At 50.0% G+C, this 21,986-nt stretch overlaps 1 protein-coding gene across 3 annotated transcripts in view; it reads left to right on the top strand.

Moving 5' to 3' along the window:
• Positions 1-41: 41 nt before the first annotated feature.
• Positions 42-21,986, top strand: part of SLC4A3 (solute carrier family 4 member 3) — a 31,482-nt gene continuing 9,537 nt past the window's right edge. Inside the window, exons 1-12 of one of the 3 annotated variants that reach the window (XM_033516067.1) lie at positions 42-104; positions 4,836-4,976; positions 6,177-6,333; positions 9,864-10,198; positions 10,621-10,763; positions 11,301-11,530; positions 17,184-17,335; positions 17,963-18,143; positions 18,690-18,825; positions 18,927-19,101; positions 19,516-19,612; positions 21,353-21,537. In XM_033516067.1, the coding sequence (XP_033371958.1) occupies positions 4,923-4,976; positions 6,177-6,333; positions 9,864-10,198; positions 10,621-10,763; positions 11,301-11,530; positions 17,184-17,335; positions 17,963-18,143; positions 18,690-18,825; positions 18,927-19,101; positions 19,516-19,612; positions 21,353-21,537 (1,845 nt within the window). In that variant the 5' untranslated portion in view covers positions 42-104; positions 4,836-4,922. The remainder of the gene's footprint in view (positions 105-4,835; positions 4,977-6,176; positions 6,334-9,863; positions 10,199-10,620; positions 10,764-11,300; positions 11,531-17,183; positions 17,336-17,962; positions 18,144-18,689; positions 18,826-18,926; positions 19,102-19,515; positions 19,613-21,352; positions 21,538-21,986) is intronic. The other 2 variants (XM_033516066.1, XM_015634834.3) reach the window with 2 other exon arrangements.

The following is a 21,986-nucleotide window of genomic DNA, read 5'->3' as shown; positions in this document are numbered from 1 at the left end:
CCGGAGGAGAAGGGGGGTGGGTTGTCCCTGCGCTGCCTCGGCTGCAGCAGCTCCGCCTGGCTGCCCTGCCCCGGCCCGTCTGCGGGGCGCTCCGGTGCTGCACGGTGCGTGGCGCGGTGCGGGTGGCTGCCGGTGCGGGGCATGGTGCATGGCACGGCACGGTGCGGGGCGGTGCATGGCACGGGGCACGATGCATGGCACGCTGCGCGGTGCTCGGGGCTGGATGCGGCGCGGCGTGGAGCAGTCCCGCGCTCGGCACCGTACGGGCTTGCAAGGCAGGCACGGACGTGGTGCAGTGACCCCGGCGCCTTTCTGTGTCCTTTTCCCTCCCCGACTGTACGTGTGTCTGTCAGAGCCGTCCGTATGTCCAGCGGAACGGTGGCTTATTGTTACTGTCTAGTGTTGGCACTTCGTTCTGGAAGTGAATTTTGTTCCGTGTGTTCGTTTATGTGTCTGTGGACCGTACAGGCTCCGTCCCGTCTGGTACCCTGTGAAGGGCCTGTTGTGAGGGACAGTCACAGAACAGACGCTGCTTCAGGAGTGAATGGCTGTGATGGTTCATCCAGGGTAGTTCAGTGGAATACAGGATTCGCTGAAATATTTAAGCCTTCTAAAGTGCTTGTATAATAGTAGAAATTTCAACACAGCCATGTGGCAGAGAGATCCACAGGTTAAAACCTTCATGCTGGAAAACTTTGTGTGTTTGCTGTCTTATGTGTTGCCTTTTCATTCTGGTGCGTGTGTCTGTTCTTCGGCCATGACAGAGGAGCCGTAGGGGCTGCGCAGCCCACTCCTGTTTTGTTTGGTTTTGAGGCTGTGAGTGTCACAGTAGCATCCAAATGCTTTGATGTATGCAGCAGCACCTCTCCTGCTCCTTTCCTCCATGGACATGCACATCAGTATTTTTTCCCAGGAAAATCTTCCAAGGCCTCTAATCCTTCTCCTTTGTGAGTTCTTCCCATCTGTGTCTATCAGCCAGAGTCCCTTCTCCTCCCCTATCCTCAAACCAGCTTTGCCCCTGTGGCTTTATCCCTATCTTAACATCCACTCCTAGTCTAGACACTCTACAGCTAAATTATTCTCAGCCGATGGATGGCCAAGGGATTAAGGAAGAGCTGTGGGGATGGATGTGGGACCTGGTGGCTGTCTCCATGCAGCCCCTTGCCCACGGAGCTGGGGCAGCCTGCCTGTAGCGTTACCGACTCATGTCTATTGCAAAGGGACAGTGTGAACTGCTCGTCTCAGCCCTCAAAGATGTGCCAGATTGCGTTTTTCTCAGCAAAACAGGGAAGCACTGGCACTGTGAAGCAGCCTTTGGGGATGAGGGGGAGCGCCGCTGGAGTCCCTGTGAGCAACATGTGCGAGATGCTGTAGCTGCCAGCATTGCAGGGACATGCCTGCTCACTTTCTTTCAGAATCTGTTAAGCCTAGATGGTCAGTACAAGGTGTGGTGATTTAAGTGAGCCAGTTTTGTTTACTGATGTGCTTGTGGAGAGAGCGAGGATGTGGGAGTGCACACAGGTTGGCAGGCTGTGGATTTTTCTGGCCTCCCTTAGAATCTGGCCTGCTGGCATGACGTTTCTATTACTGAAAATTACTTCTAGTGGGAATGCTGAATCATGTACTCCCCATAACCAGGAGATACAGTAGGATTAAAGTATCAGTCGTTTGCTTTTCTTTTAGTGGTGTTTGTTTTTTTAGTTTCCCATTTTGTCTTGTGCTCTTCTTACGGCAACCTAGGCAGTGATGCCAGCAGGCTGGGCACTTCAGCATGGTGCTTATTAGCAGAATTCTCCTTGATAACTCCTTTTAAGTTTCTATTTTAAATTTTAACCCATTCTTAAGTCTCTTTATGAAGGGCTGTCTGAAAAGCAAAATAATCTTTAGTCGTGTTTTACACCCTTGAGATCTTTCCAGATTGCTGGTTTGTCCCCTCCCCATCTTAGTCATCCCATATTGTGCTAGACAAAATTAGCTCCTAACCTTTCCTTATAAATCAATCCCTCTGGCCCACTGGCAAAATGTTGCTCTTCTCTGAACTCCATCTGTTGAGGGTGATAGAAACGCCTGGCAGGATCCCAGCAGGTGTCCATCCCACCTTCCTCCAGAGGTGGCACAGAGTAAGGGGCAGGTGGCCTCTAGTGGCCGTGGCCAGCTGAAGAGGAGCGCCAGTGCTTTCAGGCTGTGGGCTCTCCATTCTTTAGAAACAGGAGAGCTGGTAGGGCTGGATTCGGAGAACACACCTCTCATCCTCACCTCTCTCTCGTCCCCAAAGCATCAGAGCCTTCCAGCAGCTGGGCCCTGAGTCCTGCCGGCTTGGGGTGCGCACACATCGCATCCTGCTTTCATAGGGTGGTGAGTGGGGCATTGATGGAAACCCCCTGGGTATCTCCCAGTCCCTCTGAAATTTCAAAGCAAGTCCCCAGGGCTCTCTTACTGCTACTACAACTGTCTGGCTTTTAGCTGTTCAGCCTCATTAGAGTGATGTCTTCAGCATAATTCTGAATGCACTGCTATGATGTAAAGAAAGACTAAGTGATGGATTTTCCCTCCCTTTTAACTTAATTTAGGCAGTTGGGCTGTAGTTTTAAAACTCAGTGTAACATCTTACAAAGCTGGTGTCAGCAGAATATATTGCACCCAGCAGTTCTCCAGGATGTGTGTTTCCTCCCTCTGGGAGCACAAAATGCCCCTGGAGCTTCTGCCTTGCTTCAGACTTACCTGAGTTTGACCTGAAACAAAGCACATTGCTTCACAGCCCTGCTGATAGTCTTTTGTTTACTTCAAAGGCCCCACAAGGCATGTTAGTGGCACAGAGGTGAAGCTGAGCATTAGCATTTCTTCTGTTAAATTACCATTTTGCTAGGTCTTAGGGATTCTGCCTCTACAGGAGCTGCTGTCCAAAGGCCCATTATCTTTTTACTCCTTAAGTTACAGTTCTTGCAACACGTTTTTGCAGTCACTCTGTAGTTGTGAATGTTCTGTTCCTTAAAAATGTCCAATCCTTTCTTTAACAGCGGTGGTGCCTTGGCCCTGCAAAGTGAGGTTCCCCTACCAGCTCTTCCCACTGGAATAAAATGTTCCCTGCCTTCAGTTTCAAATGTACTGCTGTTTGTTTTCATGGAATTATACCCTCTTCTCAAATTAAATGCAAAAAAAAAAAAAGGAAAAAAAATAGCTATGTATTAACCTTTTCTCTATCATGTCTCCTACTAAGAGGATAGCCTGGATGCTGCATTTGCTGTTTAGATGTCTGTCTTGGCAGCCTATTTCTCCTGAGCTCTTGAGGTCTTACTAAGGATGAAATTAGTAATGGGTCCAATAAGGTGTGTTTCAGGGTTTTCTTGCATTATGTTTTGCCTTGTTCCTGCTAATTAGGAGGGTGGAACAAAAGAGCATCCTTCATCAGTGGTCAGATTAGCTCCTCAAAAACTTGCCTTACAGATGGCCCTGGGATTTTTGGTTTGAATAAGCTCTTCATGCAGGCAGAGTAAGCAGGCTGTAGATCTCCTGGACATCTTCAAAGACAGAAGGGATAATAAAGTGGCCTTACTGGTTTCATCCTTAAGACAATCTTTAGTGTTTTAGTCACCTGTCTTGAACTGTGTCCCATGCTAGGTATTTCAGAATAGATAGTAAGAAACCCCTCAGCAGATAGCCAGGACACAGATTACAATACTTACTCCAAAGCTTTTCATATTTGGAGAATAGCTTGTTCTGAAAGATGGTTTTAACTTCTCTTCATTTTCTTTATCATAAATATAACTTGTTACCAGAGAGATGGCCTAGCTATCCTCTGACTTCGCAGTTTTTTGCTCCTCGATGACATCACTAAAAAAAATGTTTTGCCAATTTTGAATTCATTTGTATTCTACCCTTGTAGTTTTAACGAATGTCTCTTTCCTTGTGCTGTGAGCTGAGGATACTTTGCTTCTCCCTGTGCCCAAATCACTGTTTATGTGCTTACATATTCTCTGTCTCAGATGAGTTTTTGGGGATCAGTGTCTTCCCAGTGCCAGTCTCTGTACCATTTCCAGTTCTTCCTGGGGTGCAGCTTAGGCTGTGTTGCTGCTGTAGATGGTTTGACCAGAGGTGTTCCTGTGTTAGTCTGTATCCCAGTCCTTGTCAAGTGTGGCACCTCCTTGCCTTGATCACCTATAGTTGGATATTGAGCAGATTGTTCCTTTGTGCTGTCCTCAGGGACTCGTGTGTCCTTTAGCCCAGCCAGTGCTGACAGGGCACAGATCTGCAGCCTGAAGGTTGGTCTCTGCCTGTAACGTGTTGTTTTGTGTGTGGCGTTTGAGTGATGAACTGTTTGTCCTTGTGCTATCTCTGTGGTCTGCACAGCTCTCTGTGTTTCCTTCTGGCCTTTTTTGGGATCTGTCCAGTTAAAGCTAGGTGCCACAGGACCACTCTGCTGCCTGCTCCTGGCATGTACTCCCAGCACCCGATCTCTCTGTCTTTTTCTTTCCCTGGTGGTCAGTCACACCCCCACTTTGCACAGTGTGCTGCTGTAGAGGTGGCTGAGCAGGAAGATTTTCTTTCTCTTGCCCAGCCCATGCAGGAGCTATATATAGCTGCTGTCTCCATTGACCCCTCTGACCTTTCAGGGAAGGGCAGGATCCCATCTATCCCTCATCAGCTGGAGCTGGTGGCCAAAGCATCGTGGGCTGGGCCACTTGCCCCTGCACACTGCTGGGGACAGGCCTGTCCTAGTGATGCCAGGGAGGTTCTCCAAGGGCTGATGAGGTGACCTCTGGATCAGGAGCCAGGGGCTTGAGGGCAGTGGCCAGCAGTCTCCCACGACATTCCCTTGTCCTGCCCTCTCTCCACAGGTTATGCCACTCTCCAGGTTTGCTGGGTGCCTGCCGGTGAAAGAGAAGGGTTGATATTTTGCCCAGGCCCTTAGGTCCTGAACCAAAATGGCAGCTGGAGAGTCCCCTCCCGTAGGAGATGTCTTCATCGACTTGCAGCAGGTGAGGTGGGAATCCAGGAGCAGTGGGGCCGTCTCTTCCCCGGGACCGTGCTCCTGCCGGCTGAGAGCGGCACTGGTGTCCTGGCGGCGTGCTGCAGCACCGGGACAGGTCTGCATGAAGCGTGCCCCGAGGCTGCCCATGAGCCCGAATCCTCTCCACACAGACAGCAAACTGTGGCCCAGAAAAGGCCAGAGGTTGCTCTGCAAGGTCCCTGTGCCTTCAGATGCCGTGGAGTAGGGTACGCAAGTGACAGGAGGAGCTGAGTAACTTGAAAATAGACTATCACCATTTAGGCTGGGCTTGGGACACCTGTGCTAAGGTGAGAGGAGAGGCAGTTTCACCCACAGATACAAAACTGCTTCTAGGCCACGGAACAGGGATGCGAAGAGAGGGATCTCTCGGATAAAGCTGCCTTGCTCTCTCTTTCTGCCTAGCAGATTTGTCACAGTTGGGCCTCCTCCTGTTTCCATGGAAACACGGGAGTCCACAACAGCTCCGCGCTGGCATTTCGGCTATATTGATGGAAAATTTTACCAGCTGCAGCTGCTCAGGAGAAAGAAAGAAAAAGAAAGAAAGGCCAGGGAACACCTGGTGATGCTCATCTCAGGGCACTTCCACCAGCAAAAGTCAGAGAAGTTCCCATTGCCTGAAACAGGAGGAAAGTGGGCAGAAAAGCCTGAAGAAGGTATCCAAGAGGAACAGGGAGTCCCTAGGCATGTGGAGGGGAGGTGGGAAGGCACAGGGTGGTCACTGACCCAAGGGCAGCTCACCAGAGCAGGGATGCTGTCTTCCAAGGGGAAATACAGAGCAGGTCTAAGAATGAGAGGGATGGCAGACTGGGAAAAGGGAAGACCAGAGGGCAGCAGTTAAATGTGAAGAGAGAAATTCCAGTCAAACAAAAGCTATGCATTTCCTCCTATGGGAAAAACAGGCACCAGCATATTCCCTTGATACCTGCCACTCAAGAGAGGTGTGGAGGACCGCTAAGGTGTCCCTTCAGAGTGTCCCTTGGGAGCTTGCTGGTCTGTTCTGGCACTTGGTTTTGAGCAGAGCTGTGCCTCTATGTGAGAAATTATGCCCCAGGCCTGTTGTATGGAGCCTGCTGCTCCTTAGCAAGCTGGCACTGTTGGAAGGGCAGGAGGATCCAGAGGGCTTTAGGGGTCTGCCGTGTTTGATTCTTACCTGGCGGTTTCTGTGCAGGGCAGAGATGACGCAGAGAAAGCCTCTCCTGGTGCCGAGGACGATGAGGACTTGGATAAGACTTTGTCAATCGAGAGATTTGGGGACCTGATAAGCAAGTCAGCATCAAGCAATCTGGAGAAGCAAAGTCGCAGCTACAGTGAGAGAGATTTTGAATGTATGTAGGTTTTGAAACGTTGTACCCCCTTCCACCCTCACCACCAGCCCTCGCACAGTCGGTCCCACGTGCTCTGCAGCCTTGTGCCAGGATTGCAGATTGTATTAGCCTGCTATTCACTTCCTTCCTCCAGAGCGTTCCCAAGGTGCTATGTACACACAGTTTAGCACCAGTGCCCACGGCCTGTTTCCAGTCTGTTCCTGTTTTCTCTGTTTCCATAGGCATAGCTACTGCACAGCCTACCCAGCAGCATAGCTCAGCCCAGGATGTTTGCTCACCTCCTAGACCAGTCTCTGAGACCTCTGCAGCTACTTCCCCAAGTTGAAATTTCCAGTTTAAAACAATTTTTCTTCCATGTGGCTGCAGAGAAACATCCAAATATGACCAGAAGCCAGGCTGTCCCCTCCAGTCTGAAAGCAGATGGCTCCAGTCAGACATGCCTGTGTATTTCTAAATAGCACTCAAGAATCCATTGGGCTTATCTGATCAAAGAAAGGAACTGCAAAATAAAAATGGAGTGTGAATTTAAAGTGCTGTAGTTATCTCACCTGAATTCATCTGAGTAGCCTGTCTATTCCTTTAACTGCCCTTTGGTGGTGAAGGCAACTGGTGTGCCCAAAGTCACTTTGGGTGTTAAATGAGAATATACTGACACAAGTGACTGTAAGCTATTGCCTGGTGTAGGTGGGTTTTGTTACTTTGTAGAAACAGCAGTGAAAGGCAGGAAGAGGCCCCCATCCAGCAGCCTGTTTGTGTGATAGACACTTAGCAATGGTTGGGAGATTTTCCCAGTCTGTGGCTCTCCACAGTCACATAGTGCTTCTTTTCCAGTTTGGCTTTGATGGGATACAACCTCGGGAACATTATGTCCCAAGTACATCACCAGGCTGTTTTCTGCTTGGCCACTCATTTCCAATGGCTGTTACAAAAGCTTGCTGGTAAAAGTCTATTACTGTAGTGCACCTCAGCTGCTGTTTTTTGCCTGTATCATTTCTCTACAGAGGCTCCATTCAAATAACACTTCCCATCTGGGCTCACACTCACTCATGCACATGGCTGCAAGGTGTCAGTAGCTTTGCTGTGGGTTGATTCCCTGTCCTGTGCCCGTAGGACCCACCTGCTCAGAAGCTCTGCCTGTGTGCACAGGTGTGTTGGTTGGCTTGGAGGACATGGATGATCTGCTTGAGCATGCATGGCAGAAGCTTTCTGAAAGTTTGACTAGAGATTTGTACTGTTGGGGGTTGGGGTTTTTTTCCTTGCTAATAGGAGAATCATTTTTCTTTTGCCAGAATCAAGCTTTTTTTCCTCTGAACTTCTGATGTATTTTTGTTGTCTAGGACTACATCAACCCTGTTTATCAAAAATTTTATGCAGTTCGTATTTATAAAGCTGGAAGATCTGGTTAGGCCATTAGACTTTTAAAGATAACACAGAAGTGAATGCTCTCTGGGCTTAGAAATGTTTCCTGCTCTAGTCAAATACAGGAATTCCTAATATGTAGGCTCTTCCTTCTGGGCTCCCTATACAAATTACTTTTTCATGTCTCTTGTATCAAGTTCACCAAGAAGTGTAATCAAACATCTGGGACACTAGTTTGGCAGTAACTTTCCATACAGGCAGGCAGTGCAAGGAAGGGAGCAGGGAGGGAAGGCAGAGACTGGATGTGCAGGAGGACAAGGAGGAAGAAGAGGGAGGTATGAATCCTTCTGTGTTTAGGAGAGGTGTGTTTTTCTCACCTCCAGACCACCTCTGTGCAGATGTCATCGGTTGACACGAGGAGGGCTGAGTGCAGGGGTAAAGAGAAGAGCAGTGCTCCCCTCTTCTGTGCCAGATCACACACCATCACTGCCTTCCCTACAGCCCAAGGCTTCAGTTTCCTTCTGATCCAAAACATGTATGTTTCTGGCTTGGGCTGAAGTGAACAGGCCAGGAGGGAAAGATGGGCTGTGTCCTCAACAGCAGCTTTGTGCTGTTGAAGGAGCAACACGTGTATAGTTGGGGTCTTCCTTACTTCTTACTTTAGAAATTCGTGCCTGACCTATCTGTGGCATGCTATAGAAGTACAGCAGCAGGACAGGAGGGTCTTTTTGCCACATCTTCTAAGTGAAATAGGGTACACCAAAGAAAGAAACACCTTTGAGAAAAGAGTGTTTATAAAGAGCCTAAACTCCTTCCAATTTGCAGATGTCTGACCATTCTAAATCTCCTCTAATCTTGCCACAAGCTGCTGCTTCTGAACCAGGGGGATGTGTGAAATATCCCTGCTGTTCCCAAGGGGGGAAACAAGGGAGAAAAGACTTGAGAAACCAAAGGAAAGGAAACATGACAGCAGAACAATGAACCTGCCTGGCTCTCCCAGGGAGAAGGTTACAGCCTACACTGAAAATGTCCTTTGAAGGTAGTTTTCACTATAAACAGATTTTGATGCCATGTCACAGGAAAGCTGGGAAGGAACCAAATCAAAACAGGCTGGAAACAATTCCTCAGGAAGAGCTGCTGACCAACACCCCCTTGCCAAGTGGCTAGTGCCCCCTGATTTCTGCCGCTCTGAGTGCAGCCCTAGGACCTGTGCATCCTGGAGACTGTCCGTGGGAGGCTTTGTGCCTGCAGCTAGCCCTGGCAGCAGCAACTTCTCTTTCTATCACAGTGGGATGCTGAGCTTACCCTGTTCCCTGCCTGCTGTGTTGCCTTTGTTTTGGAGTGCAGGCTCAGAAATGCCCTTAATTTCTTCTCATTCTGTAATTCCCATGACACCCTGGTCAAGCCTCTATGAATTTCTCTTTGTAGATCAGTATAAAGAAAAAGTCCTTCTGCCCTGTTTCTTTACCCTGGTTTTTAAAAGACGGCCTTCTAACTGAACCTGAATTTCAGAGGCTGGTAGACACGTGCCCTCAAAGTACCTGGGATGAGGACTTAGGTTGCATTTGCAATGTTGTTCCTGTGGCTGTGTAGGAGGAACTTTCTGTCAAAGCCTGGGAGATAAATAAGCTACATCTATTCAACTCGAAGAAGCATTATGCAGAAAAGAAATAACTATCATTTAGGATGGAAAAGACCTCTAAGATCCTCAAGTCCAAATGTAAACCTACATCAAATCTACCACTAAGCCATGGCCTAACCACTAAGTAATGTTCCTAGAAAGTTTGTAAAGGGCCCAAATCATGCTTGTTTGAGGATGCAAGAAATATTTCCCTTTGTTTAGGAAGGGGATGTTGCCTGTGGCACATCACTGCAGCTCTGCACAGCCATGCAAATGGTTTTTGGGAACACAGGGAGAGGAGTGCCGCCTTCCCCAGGGCAGTGGAGCTGTGTTGGGGTGGTTTGGCACTGCACAGGGGCTGTGTCCCAACCTACCCGAGGCTGGACACAGCCTGCTGCATCACTGAAAGAGCTTTGCTATGTCCCTGCGGGCTGGTGGCTCTCCTTGCCCTTCCTGGCCCTTGATCTTCAGACCATGCTGTTTCCTGGAGGGGCGCCTGGCAGGTTCCTCCCAGCCTCTTCCTGCCCCTGACTCTCTTTTTCTCTCTCAGTCCACCGCCAAACCTCGCACCACATCCATCATCCCCTTTCCACTCACCTCCCTTCTGCCCTCAAGTTCCAAAAGAGGCCACCCCGTGCCAGCAGGAGGAAAAAAAGGAGGAGGAAAAAGAAGAAAACCTCAATACCTCCCTCAGAGGTCACCCCCACCATCCAAGAAGAGGACGAGGAGGGAGGAGAAGAGGAGGAAGAAGAGGAAGAAGAAGAAGAGGAAGAAGGAGAATCTGAGACAGAGGAGGTCCAGGAGAAAGAAATCTCTGCAGAGTCTGAGGCCAAAACTCGTGGGAAGGACACATCCCCTAAGCTGGAGTCCCCAAGCAAACCAAAGGCAAGGCCAGGACATGCCTATCTGGATGGGGCTTAGAGTCTGGGGGGAGGTGGTAGGAGGGTGCCAGCAAATGTGCTGCTCAGGGATAAGAAGTTGTAGCTATGCATTGTTGTGGGAAGAGTGTTTTTGTCCTTGCCTAGCAGAGATGGCCACCAAAGGACAGTGACAGGTAAGTCATTGCTTGCTGTGGATGGAGGGGTGGGTGTGCATGAGGATTTTGGGGCTGTAAGACCTATAGGGGAAGATCAATGTATCTGCTCTTAAGGTTTATAGTATAGTGGAGGGCTCAATATGACCAGTCCCAGGGTATGGGGTATGTGGGGGAAAGTCGTTGTGGCCCATTCTGAGGAGGATCTGTGTGCCCAGGAGTGGGGTGAAGGCTGTCTGCCCAGCTCTTGCTGTCAGGACTGTTGTCTCTGCAGTTCACTGTTGGCAGCGATGAGGAGGAGTCCAGCAGCACTCTGGCTCCCGCGCAATTCCACGTGGAGGAGGAGTGTGGCATCCTGTCCCCCATGCCTCGCTTTGCTGACCTGCTGCAGGACAAGGGCCCTGCCTCTCTCCACAGGTAGGTGAGCAGTGCCAAGCTGCCCACTGCTCTCCCCAGCTCAAGGTCACTGCACAGAGTCTGTCGCCAAGGACAGTGGCTGTGCTTAGCCTGAACTTGCCTGCTGGGTCAGAAGGGACGTGGGCCCCAGAGGGAGAGCATTGGGGAGCAAGAGGGCTGTTCTCTGGTGGGACAATGATTCCATGGACTTCTGCTACCTCCCTGGATCCATGTGATCCCCACAGTGCAGGGTTAGAGGCATGCCTGGAATACCCTTCTTCTCAGCTAACTTGTGCTGTCTTGCTGAGCTGCAGGCTGGGAAGCCCCAGGAGGTGATCATGAGGCCATCAATTCAGGGGTAGGTCCCAACACTGGGCACAAGCTGATCCCACTCTGTGGTAGGGAAGAGGAAGAGAACAAGGAGCAGCCTTCAGGTTTTGCAGAAGATGACTGCTGGCCCCGTTCCCTCTCAGGGACTTGCTGGTCAGGGCTGGGCCAGGGGACCCCAACCCCTGAGGGCCACTGCCCATTCTTGTTTACCCTGCTTTCTACTGTCAGTCTCTTTGCTTCCTGCAGTCCCCCCGGGCCTCGAGAGCGTCTGTCACGCGGCTGGGAGAAGCGCAAGGCCTGGGGCCAGGTGGCGAGCGGACAAAGGGCTACCTATGACTTGAAGGAGAGGATGTGCATCGGCAGCATGACCACCCTGGAGAGTGCAGCGTACCAGCGCGTCCCCACAGACGAGGCCGAGGCCCAGATGCTGGCATCCGCTGACTTGGATGGCATGAAAAGTGAGGCTTTACAACACTACCTGCATTACCAGTGCGTGTGTCCCTTTGTCCCGTGCTTCTCTTGCTCTCCCCTAGCAGCCTCAGGCGTGGTCTTCAGCCTGCCACAGGACCTCGTCCTCACCTTCCTGTTCCCCAGATCCTTCTTTTCCAGCATTGTCTCGTCTCTGTCAGCTTTATGTTGTCCACAGCGCTGATTCCTCATGTTTTCAGCACCTCTACTCCCACCTATACCTGAGGATGCCCGCTCCTCCACCCACCCCCCTGTCCTCTCTAGTTCAGAGTTCCTAGCTCTGAGACCCAGCTCTCTCCTCTCCTGACACACTTTCCCAGCGATCAGCCCTCTGTGTGATACATCACCAGCTCTGGTATTGCAGAAAACCTGAGGTGAGGAGCCTCCCCTCTCCTCTGCTCTCGTGGCAGAGGCAGCTGCCCCCTCTGGAGCGCCTCAGAGGGGAACTGCCCCTGTGCGTGGCACGAGGACAGAGAGAAGAGACGTCATGGAAATGCACGCTCCGGGCCCGAGGACATGGAGAATTCAATAGGTTGCTCTGCAGGCTGGAGAGGGAGGGAGACACCAGAGGGGAGTGAGGGAGAGAAGCGGTGCTGCACACGCAGCCTGGCTGGCCCCGGGCCACGGGTGTCGCGTCCCTGGGCATCCGGCACAAGACCCCACGGAAAAGCGAGGACCCTGCTCTGGAGGAGCTGGTGGGGCAGTCCCCCACGGAAGCATCTCTGGGTGGAGCCAGTCTTCCTGGAACCTCATCAGTCCTCGGGGCTGCTGCAGCCGGCACCTTCATGCCCCGTGAGCAGGGGAGCGAGGCAGCGGGGCTGGCCCCGGGGCTGTGGTGAAGCCCCCCCAGGGGGGCAGCTTGCTTTCCACACATCAGCCTGGCTGTCCTGGCTCCTCATCTGAAGGCGTGTCGCTCATGACACCTGACCCCTGACCTTCACAAGGACAAAATGACAACCCTTCAAGAGAAAGAGGAGCCAGCGAAGGAATCAGAAGGGGGCAGCAGCCCGGAGGTAGTGATAAGCACCTGTATTCGCAACTCACTCGGCTATGAGGACTTTGATGAATTTGCCTTCAATTTTGAAGACTATGATTTATGGGAGGCCATCAGAAACCATCTGGGCTACCCAGGCGGGGAGCCCACCTGTAAGTACCAGAGCAGTGACCCCATGGATGCAGCTGTAGATCAGAGCCCCCAGCTACAGTGCATAACCCGCTCCCGTGTTTGTTGTCTGTACCCTCTCCGTGTTGGGTTGGTCTTCTGGTTTAGAGGAAGTACAGTCTGCCCCACTGTGTGTCTGGGGACACCAGAGGAGCTGCCTGATGCCTGTGTGTCTGTGTGAGTTCTTAGTACCCATCTGTGTTGTAGTGCTGAGGTGCTTTCCTGTGTGTTTCTCGCTCGAGCAGCTCCAGAAGCAGCTGCATCTTGCTGTTTGTGCTTATCAGGATGTGGCCCATGCTGTGGGCAGAGAAAAAAGCAGCTGCTCTGAGGGGTGTATAAGGACAAAGAGATTTCCCCTTCCATTTGTAGCACAAGGTGACAGTGTGCTGCTGTTCTGTTTGCTGGAATTAGAGTGGAGGTGCGGGTCTGACAGCAGAGGTGGGTATCAGGTTCTCAGCTCTGCACCATAGCCTAATTGCCCAGAGGAAAAAAAAATAACTTAGTCTTTGTATCTGCATGCTTGAGCATGGCTGTGAAACTAGCTTATGGCAGGCTGGCTGGAGTGCCTGGAAGGGGGAAAAGAGAAAGGAAGGAAGCAAGAGTGCAAAAAGCAGGGAAGGAGAGAATAGAAATCCTGAGAGTCAAGAATGTCTTCCTGTTCTCTGCGTCTATTTCTATACCTTCACCTCCCTTGCAGAGTGAGATGATGACCTCTGAGATGGCTCAGAGACCATGCAGAAACCAGAGCCTCACTCCCATCTCTCACAGGGGTCCTTCCTTGGTGCATGAAGCTAAAAGGTGGCCCACCGTGGGAGTGATACTGTTCATATCCATGGCTCATGGGTGGATGTCCAAATGTCCTCATCTGGATCATGTGTTAATTTTTCAAGGGATTTTAGGAGTGCACATGGGAGGGTGATGTCCCACCCCCCCATGCCCACTAAACAGCTTTACACAGAAGAGTGGAGAAGCAGAGTGATTGTAACAGGAGCTCAGGATGTCTTGGTTCAGCTTCTGCTTCTGTCACAGACTGTTTGATCTTGGGCAAAAGACTTAATTTGCCCTGCCTCCGAATCCCAGCATCATGTTCTCTTTGTCATCTGTTCCATCTTTACAAGCCTTCAGGGAAAAAATGTCTGCCTCTGTGCTTCTGCAGGGACCAGCAACTGGGGATTAGCTTCTGGCTGCTACAGTAACAACTCTGCTACTTGTTACTGTAAATTGATAGGGCATATAGTAGTAGCAAAGTTCAAAATAGAAACCTGGAGCAAATTGGTCCCATCAGCTGTCACGAGCTGAATAAACTGTAAATTAAAAGTGTGAAGAAATTGTTCCAGGTTCACCTTGGAAAACATGGCTATTCTTGTGAAGGTAGAAAGGGCAGATCACTCTGCAAGGTGTGATAATGCATCACTTACAAAGTTGGGAAATTGGGCTTTCTAGTAGTTAACACATTCATTGATTGCTACAACTAATACAGCAGGTGCACTGTACAGACAACTCTTCTTTCTGTATAATGAATTCACATTGTGGATTAATCCTGCAGAGAGCTATGGCAGAGTCAGACATGGCTGAGACACCAGAGTCTGTTTTGTGCAGAGCCAGTTCACTTTCAGCCAGTGCCACTTGCCCAGCTATTCCCTCCATGGCAATGCTTCTTCCAGGACCAACTTGGATCCAGTAGGAATCAATTGTTTTTGAACAGAATGGAGTCCTTTGTCTCCTTGCATTCTTTTAAGTGTTTTGAGTATGGGGAGTACTGGACCTGGACACGTAGCTGGCAGCAGGGATGAACTATCCCTATCACATTAAACTCAGCCATCAGCTGGGAGAGACTTGGGCTCTGTGCAGGACAGGGTAGTAGCTTTTTCCAGAAGCCAGCATAGGGCTGTGTCTTACAGTATGTTGGTTAACATTTCATTTAGTCTAGTTTTAAATATTTCAAGAACCCGAGTTTTAAGTCTCTTTTTATGTATTTCAGGAGTCCAAGTTTTGTGTCTCTTTTTTCTTGCTATAACTTAACCATTGGGGTATATGGGCAGCGTGCATTATGCCTGTGATGCCAGGATAGCAGGTAGCTCTCTAGTACTGATATAAGTACTCTGATGCCTCTTTCTGGTCTTCCCTTCTTGTGGATTGAGGGAAATGAAAGGAGGGGAGCAGGAACTATGGTGTAAATTGTTGTAAATTGAAGGCAATTGCCTGCTAGGAAAGGCATTCATGGTACATTCTTGGTAGAGCAAGAGCAGTACTCCCTGGAGTGTCTGGCTTCAAGCAAGAAGGACAGACCTGTGCCCTGAGCATATATCACCCTTTGGTCTCAGTCTAATATCTGTCCTGAATAAGGACCTCAGATTTAGGTGCTCTCTTGAGCTTGATTTTCATTGGGGAAATCACCAATCTGACAGGATACAGAAAGGGTCTCTGTAGAGCAGCTTGAAGCACTTCAGCTGGGTTCTGCATGGGACTCCCCGAGTTAGTGGTTCTCCTAAATTAAAATCAGGTGCCCACCCTGTTCCTATGAGTTGTATCCCCCAGGGGCATCTCAATAGCCACAAACAGTGCCAAGGAGGAGCAGCAAAGTAGATTTCTCCTTGGTCTGCTGTAGGTAGGGCTCTGGAGATGTGCCTTCACCAATGCTCTCTGACCCTCTCTGATTCCTGTCTCTGTCAGTGAGTATGGGAGTCACTGGAGATGCTGTCAGGAAACATGGTTCCTTGCTTTTTATCTGTCCTACACCTGTTTTCTGGCTAAGACTGGATGCCTGTGGATGCTTTGTAGGGCTGTTTTTGAAGAGCACTGTGTAATAAGTTGTCATTGCTGTGAGAAGAGCTTGCTGTGCTCTGTTTTGCTGGGCAGAGTGTACTCTGGCCATGGGACAAGGTGAGAAGGAGTCCCAGGGTGCATAGGAAAATCAGAAGCTGCAGGGATTGGAGCAAATGTGCCAGATACCAGTATCATCTGCCTAGTGGACTGCTTGTTTTATGCATGAGCTCATACTGAGTGTGCTGAAGTGGCTACTGTGCGTGCAGGAACTGAGAAATCCATGTGAAACTCCACGGAAGCCCCACACGTGCCCAGCTCCCAGAAACGTTCGTGGTGGTTATTGGGCAGTTATTGGCTCCTATCGACATTGCAGTGCAGTAAGTGGAGCAGGGAGGAGTCCCACCATCAGTAGGACGTGCATCAGCAGGGCAGCCAATGGGGGAAAATGCCCTGAGGCTCAGTATTGATTCATTTGATATTTAATTTTAGTGACCCAGATTTCCAAGGTGCAAGGCCATGGTATGCCTGGCCTGATGCTGGGTGTGTCTTTCCATGCCAGAGGTGTACAGATATTTTTCTGCAATACCAAAGAGACTGCTCAGACTTAAAACCCTGTGCTTTTTACTGTCTCTTATACCCTGAAAGCTGCAGGTCCTGAAGCTAAGTGCAGAAAGATATGTGCAGACAGAACATTCACCCCAGCCAATGGAGACCTGCCCTTGCTCTGCCAGGGAGAAAACCTTGGCATTGTCTTACATTGTCTTACAGCAAACCTCAATGGACCAAAGCTGAGCAAAAGCCCTGACTCATTAATCTAGTTGGGTGAGCCTGCCTAACTAGAGGTTTTCCACATTCCTATGGGTTGTCCATGCAGAGAAAGATACACTTGCTGTCTTTGGGTAGTGTCCAGGGAAATTCTCCCTGGCAGGCTCTTCCCCAGGCGCTGTTTCTCTGGCATTGCAGAAAGGCTGGCACTTGTGGCTGCATTTTGGTGAGCACTGGCTAGCCAACTGCACAGTGATGGGTCTGTGGAGCAGCCTTAAGAGCCTCTCTGGAGGCTCTGTGAGGCTCTGCCTCAGCCAGCCAGTCTCTAAGGCAGACCTTTCCGAGGGCATTGCAGCGGCACTGCGGATCTAGAAGCAGCAATAGCTCGACTTCACTGCCTCTGAGTCAGCCCCAGGCTGCAGTGTTATCCTACAGTCCCATCACACAATTAAATAAAACAGACATTGATATTTCCTTATGTCTCCCAGACCAGCAGCTAAATATCCTTCTCTTTCACTGCCCTTTATGCTTGCTGAGCGCCAGGCCTTCCCCTGATGCAAGAGGTGAGGTCCAGCCAGGTGCCTGCCTTTGCTGTGTGGGTGCAGAACTGTGCAGGCAAAGCTGCAGGTTGCTTTTTGTTGGGGGAATATGGGGAAGATTCCCACATCACTTGGTCAGGTACCATGAGTAAAAGCTTTTGTGATGAAGCCCCAAGTGTATGCACAGCCCTTTGTGAAGAGGTTAGCTCACAGACATCTGGAGATGAAAGTAGGCAAATGAGGCAGGAAGGATCTTCAAAGTTCTGGAGGATGATGGTGAATTCTCCAGCTGCCAGGGCTTTGGTAGCCTAAGTTAATGAGAGAAGGATGTGCTTGGATATATTTCCTTGACAGACAGTGTATATCCACTAGACAAATTGGTTGCCTTTTTTTCCTTTCCTATGTCTTCAGGCCACCGCTTTGAGGATAACCCAGGTGTGAGGAGGCATCTGATGAAAAAACCGTCTCGGAGTCAGATCACCAGGACAAGCAAAAAATTAGCATCAACTCCATCTGTCAAGAAAAAGAAGAAGAAGAAGAAGTTGGATAGAAAGCCCCATGAGGTATCCATGTGCTGTCCTCCCACACTTGTTCAGAAGCTATAAATCAGGACTAGAAACATGCAATTTATAAAGTGATAAATGTGTTTCGATATAATTAATTCTTCACATGACCTTGAGGATGACATTTCATGCTATTTTCCATTATCATGAGAGCTGAAAATACACTTTTTTCAATAAAAGGAGAGATTTCCCTTAAACCACAAAGCTTTGATCTTAGGGTAGAACTTTAATCATCACAGAAATGGTGATGTTGTTGTGGAAGTTGGCAGAACAGTCACATCACTATCTCTGGTAAGTGTGGGAAATTTAGAGGGAAACCAAGAAGGGAAGAGGACAAAATTTCTGTAGTTTGGTAGAAAGGGATGCAGCATTGCATCATTCTCTCCTTTCTGCCCACACCACGTCACCTGGAGCTTTCTGGTGCCCCATGTGCTGATGGAAGCTCCTGCCATGCTGTCAGTGATATTTATCCTGGCTGCTTCTTGCAGTAAAACTCTGGTTAAACTATGGCAGGTTTGTTCCAGTAGCATGTCAGAGCAAGCGGTACCTTGAGGAGGGAGCTGAAGCTTTCTGTGTGCTCCTGGTAGAGCTGTACGCATCTCATGTCCTCGCTGTAATCCACACTAGGTGTTTGTGGAGCTGAATGAGCTGGTGGTGGATAAGAACCAGGAGATGCACTGGAGGGAGACAGCCCGCTGGATCAAGTTTGAGGAGGATGTGGAGGAAGATACAGCAAGGTGGGGGAAACCCCATGTGGCTTCACTGTCCTTCCGCAGTCTGTTGGAGCTCAGGAAGACTATTGCCCACGGTGAGTGACGAAGAACAGACCAGGGTTTCTCTCCTGCTCTAGGACAAGTTTTGCTGGATAGCTTCTGTCGCTGCTAGGTCCCTCACTGGAGGCATGAGACAGTGTCTGTGTCTAGGCTTCACGTAGTGTCTGTGGAGACAGACATCCTGCAGCCTGTTTGGCAGGCTTTGCGTTAGCCAAAGGGTGCCTGTGTTGGTTCCATGCTCTGCTTCACTGGGCTCAGGCACATGGAAGCTGCAACACCCAGCTGTGCCTTGGCCAGCAGATCTTGGACCCATCTTTGGTGTGGAAAGGCAAGTTTGGTCAGAGTGGGAGACTGAAATGAAAGGAGATACCAGAACTACCACTGCATCTTGGAGCTTTTGGGTTCTCTTGGGACAAGGGTTTGCAGAAAGGACATGGGGCACTTGGACTCTGGCATTTCTCAGCTGAATCTGTCCCCCAACCAAAGCCTGGCTCCTGGTGGAGCAGCTGTGTCCCCAGAGTGTGAATGCGATGGGGAGTGTTGCACTCTAGGAGCAGGGCTCTTCCCCTCATTGCTGGCAGGTGCCGTCCTCCTTGACTTGGAGCAGACCACTCTGCCTGGCATTGCTCACCTCATGGTGGAGACCATGATCATCTCTGACCAGATCAGGGCAGAAGATCGGGCCAACGTGCTGCGTGCCCTGCTGCTGAAGCACAGGTGGGTGGACATGGACACGGGCTCCCAGGGCCCAGGGGTTTTCTGTGAGCCCAGGTGGCAAGGGAGGCAGGTCCCCTCATGGCCACCACTCTCCTCCTCAGCCATCCCAATGATGAGAAAGAGGGCTTCTTCCCGAGGAACCACTCCAGCTCCAGCATGAACTCCATCGTGGGGAACCACCATCACAACCACACCACAGACACGTGCGTGCCCCTCATGGGGGAAGAACGCATTGAGATGGCTGACCCCAAGGCCAACGAGACCGAGTGCAAGGAGGTGAGGGTGACCTGGGGGCCTTACTGTGTCTTTTTCCACTCTCTGGGGACAGCTGTTGGCTGACAGCAGGCCATGGCACCCACCTCTGAGCCCCTTTGTGGGGAAACCTTGTCATGTGAGGACTGAGCTCCCTGGGTCACCTCGAGCACTGGAAATCGGGTTGCTGCATTATGATTTTGGTACCCAGTTTTGGCTTTGCACTGTATTCAGATGTCTGCTTGAGCATGTAGTGGCAGCAGCAACCCTGGCATTTGCAGGGTGGCCTTTGCTGTGAGGGTGCCTTGCTGTGAAGCAGGCATTGGGTGTGCAGCCAAGGCAAACCCAGCTGCAATTGTGCCAGTGGGGTGCAAGGCTGTGTAGGGAGACCAAAGCATGGGGACTTCACCCTTACTTATTTGTATTCTTTCCTGGCAGAAAAACCCACATCTTCATAACTCTGAGGGCCATCGTAAATACCTGAAGCTGATGGAGAAAATCCCTGAAGATGCAGAGGCCACAGTGGTCCTTGTGGGTAAGAGGTGGCATGTAGAGTCCCACAGTGATTAGTGCAGATACTGGTGTGGCCCCAGCTGTCTGTGCCCTCACTCCTGAGGGATATTTGGTCAAATCATACATGTTCAGCTGGGCAGTGAGCCTGGTACACTCCCTCCTTCGGTGATGGTTCATGTTCTGTTTGTGTATAGCAAATATTTGGCCTGCCGGGGTAGTTCTTTTCCTAAATTAAAAAAGAGGTTGATAGACACTGCTGCTGGGAGCTGGGGCCCAGCTTAGTGGTGTTAAGTCCTGCCAGGCTCACAGTATGTCTGGTTTTGCAACACAGAAGTAGGTTAGTGGTGCCTGAGGGGACTGATGGCCAAGCCATCACCCTGCCAGAGACCATTGCTGCTCTCTGTCTGGCCTCTTAACACCTTGCCAGCAGCTGGGCCCTGTCCTTGACCAGTGTTGGCTGCTGGCTGTGTGTTCCAGTGAGCTTTGAGGTGACAGAAGCAGAGCCTGGCTGGTGGCAAGATCTCATGTATTGACTGTGGCACTACCAGGACATATTTCTCTGTACAGGAGGGGTGTGAGCAGGCAGGCTTGAGCATCAGTGGGCTTGGTGCCTTCTGACTGCAAGAGTATTTCTTCTCGGCACTTTGCTGGCATTAACATCTCAGCAAACCCTGCTATACTACAAGCAAAGTAAATGCTATTGTCTACCCAGTAGATTAAAAGCTCAGGCAAAGAGGCTTGGCAGCCCAGCCAAACTGATGCTTAATCATGACAAGGCCAAATCAGGTTCATAAATGCACTTTTGAGTACTCAAATAACTAAACATTGGCTTGTTTCTGAGCTAAGGCTGTGTCTTGAGGTTTGCTCTGACTCTCAGAAGGCCCAGATTTGCCAGCCTGACACAGAAGAGAGCTCTTTGCTGGACACAGATGGCAGAAAGATCAGTAATAATGCCAGAGAAATACCAGTACTCAATAAACATTTGTGTTCGGTACGTGAAGGAAGCGGCTGGTGTGCTGGAGGATGCAGGAGAACTTCCCAATCTGTTAGGAACCAAGGAGACTGCCAAGCACTGATGAAGTGCAGACATTGTAAAACAAAATGACTCTTTGTAAAATACCTATGAGTCTTTAAAGCAGTGACTTTCTTTTCCCTGAAAAAAAAAGAAAAAAGTTTAGGAATACAGGGAACATACAGGGTAACAGAAAAAGCTCATAGCATCAATGCTCAAGGAGGGGAACACAGTGAGCCAGTACCTATAGACTGTTTAACCTGACATCCTTCTCAGACAGCATAGTGGCTGAGCTAATATGGGATTCAATTAATAAAGAACTAAAGAATATGAAAGTAATTATTGCCAAGCAGTAAGGTTTATGGGAAATAGGTCATGTCAAGCAAACCTGATTTCATTCTTTGAGATTAGAAATTTGTTTGGTAAAAGTAACATGTAAGAGGTTTCCTTCCATAAGTGGGAAACAACCTTCCAATTTAAACTTAGCCCCTTATAAAGTAGAGCCTATCTGTAAGGGATTGAGAATGGGCTAGCTGGGAGGCTAAACAAAGTAGCACTGCTTGTGAATGATCAGTGAAGCACTTGGAGCAGTCCTCAGTTCAGAAGTTCAGTGCTGTGTCTGTGATCTGGAGAAAGTACATGACTGCAGGGCTTGTAGGAACCTCCAAAACCCCTGTGTCTGCTGTTAAAGGCAGCCCAGTACAGCTCACTCCAGTGATTAACTCTGCTCCAAACATTGCCCCCTGGTAGGTTGTGTGCAGTTTCTGGAGCAGCCAACCATGGCCTTCGTCCGACTAAATGAGGCCGTCTTCCTGGAATCTGTCTTGGAGGTCCCAATTCCTGTCAGATTCATCTTTGTGCTGCTGGGACCTAGCCAGGCCAACATGGACTACCACGAAATTGGCCGCTCAATCTCCACCCTCATGTCTGACAAGGTGAGCAGCTGATGAGCAGTGATGCTGTGAGGGAGCTTTGTTGGCTCCTTAGAAGACAGTCCTGAGATGAGAGCTGTGCAAAGGCTCAGGTGGGGACAGGCAGGTGTGAGCACCTGGGATTTTTAAGATCAGCCTGGCTTGGCCAAGGTAGAATGCTCCAGTGCAGAGGAAAGAGTAGGACAGACACTTACTTGGCTGGGACAGTGTGTGCTGGGCTGGGTGAAGAAAGAGACTATGTGTAAAAGCAGGAGAAAAGGACAACTTAGGGTTAGAGGAGTGATGTTCAGCTGACATTTCACAGAGAGGTGGGGAGGCTGCGTGATGCCTGTGACTGTGACACCTGGCCTGGACCAAACTGACAAAAAAATCCCAGCAATTCCTGGGGACTGTTTCCAGGTGTTTGGATGAAGATTTCTGGCTGAGTCCCATGGCTAGGGCATCCATACAGA

This window comes from Parus major, chromosome 7 (assembly GCF_001522545.3).
Source record: "Parus major isolate Abel chromosome 7, Parus_major1.1, whole genome shotgun sequence".
In the NCBI taxonomy this organism is placed as follows: Eukaryota; Metazoa; Chordata; class Aves; order Passeriformes; family Paridae; genus Parus; species Parus major.
This window is presented reverse-complemented; position numbering and strand designations above follow the sequence as displayed.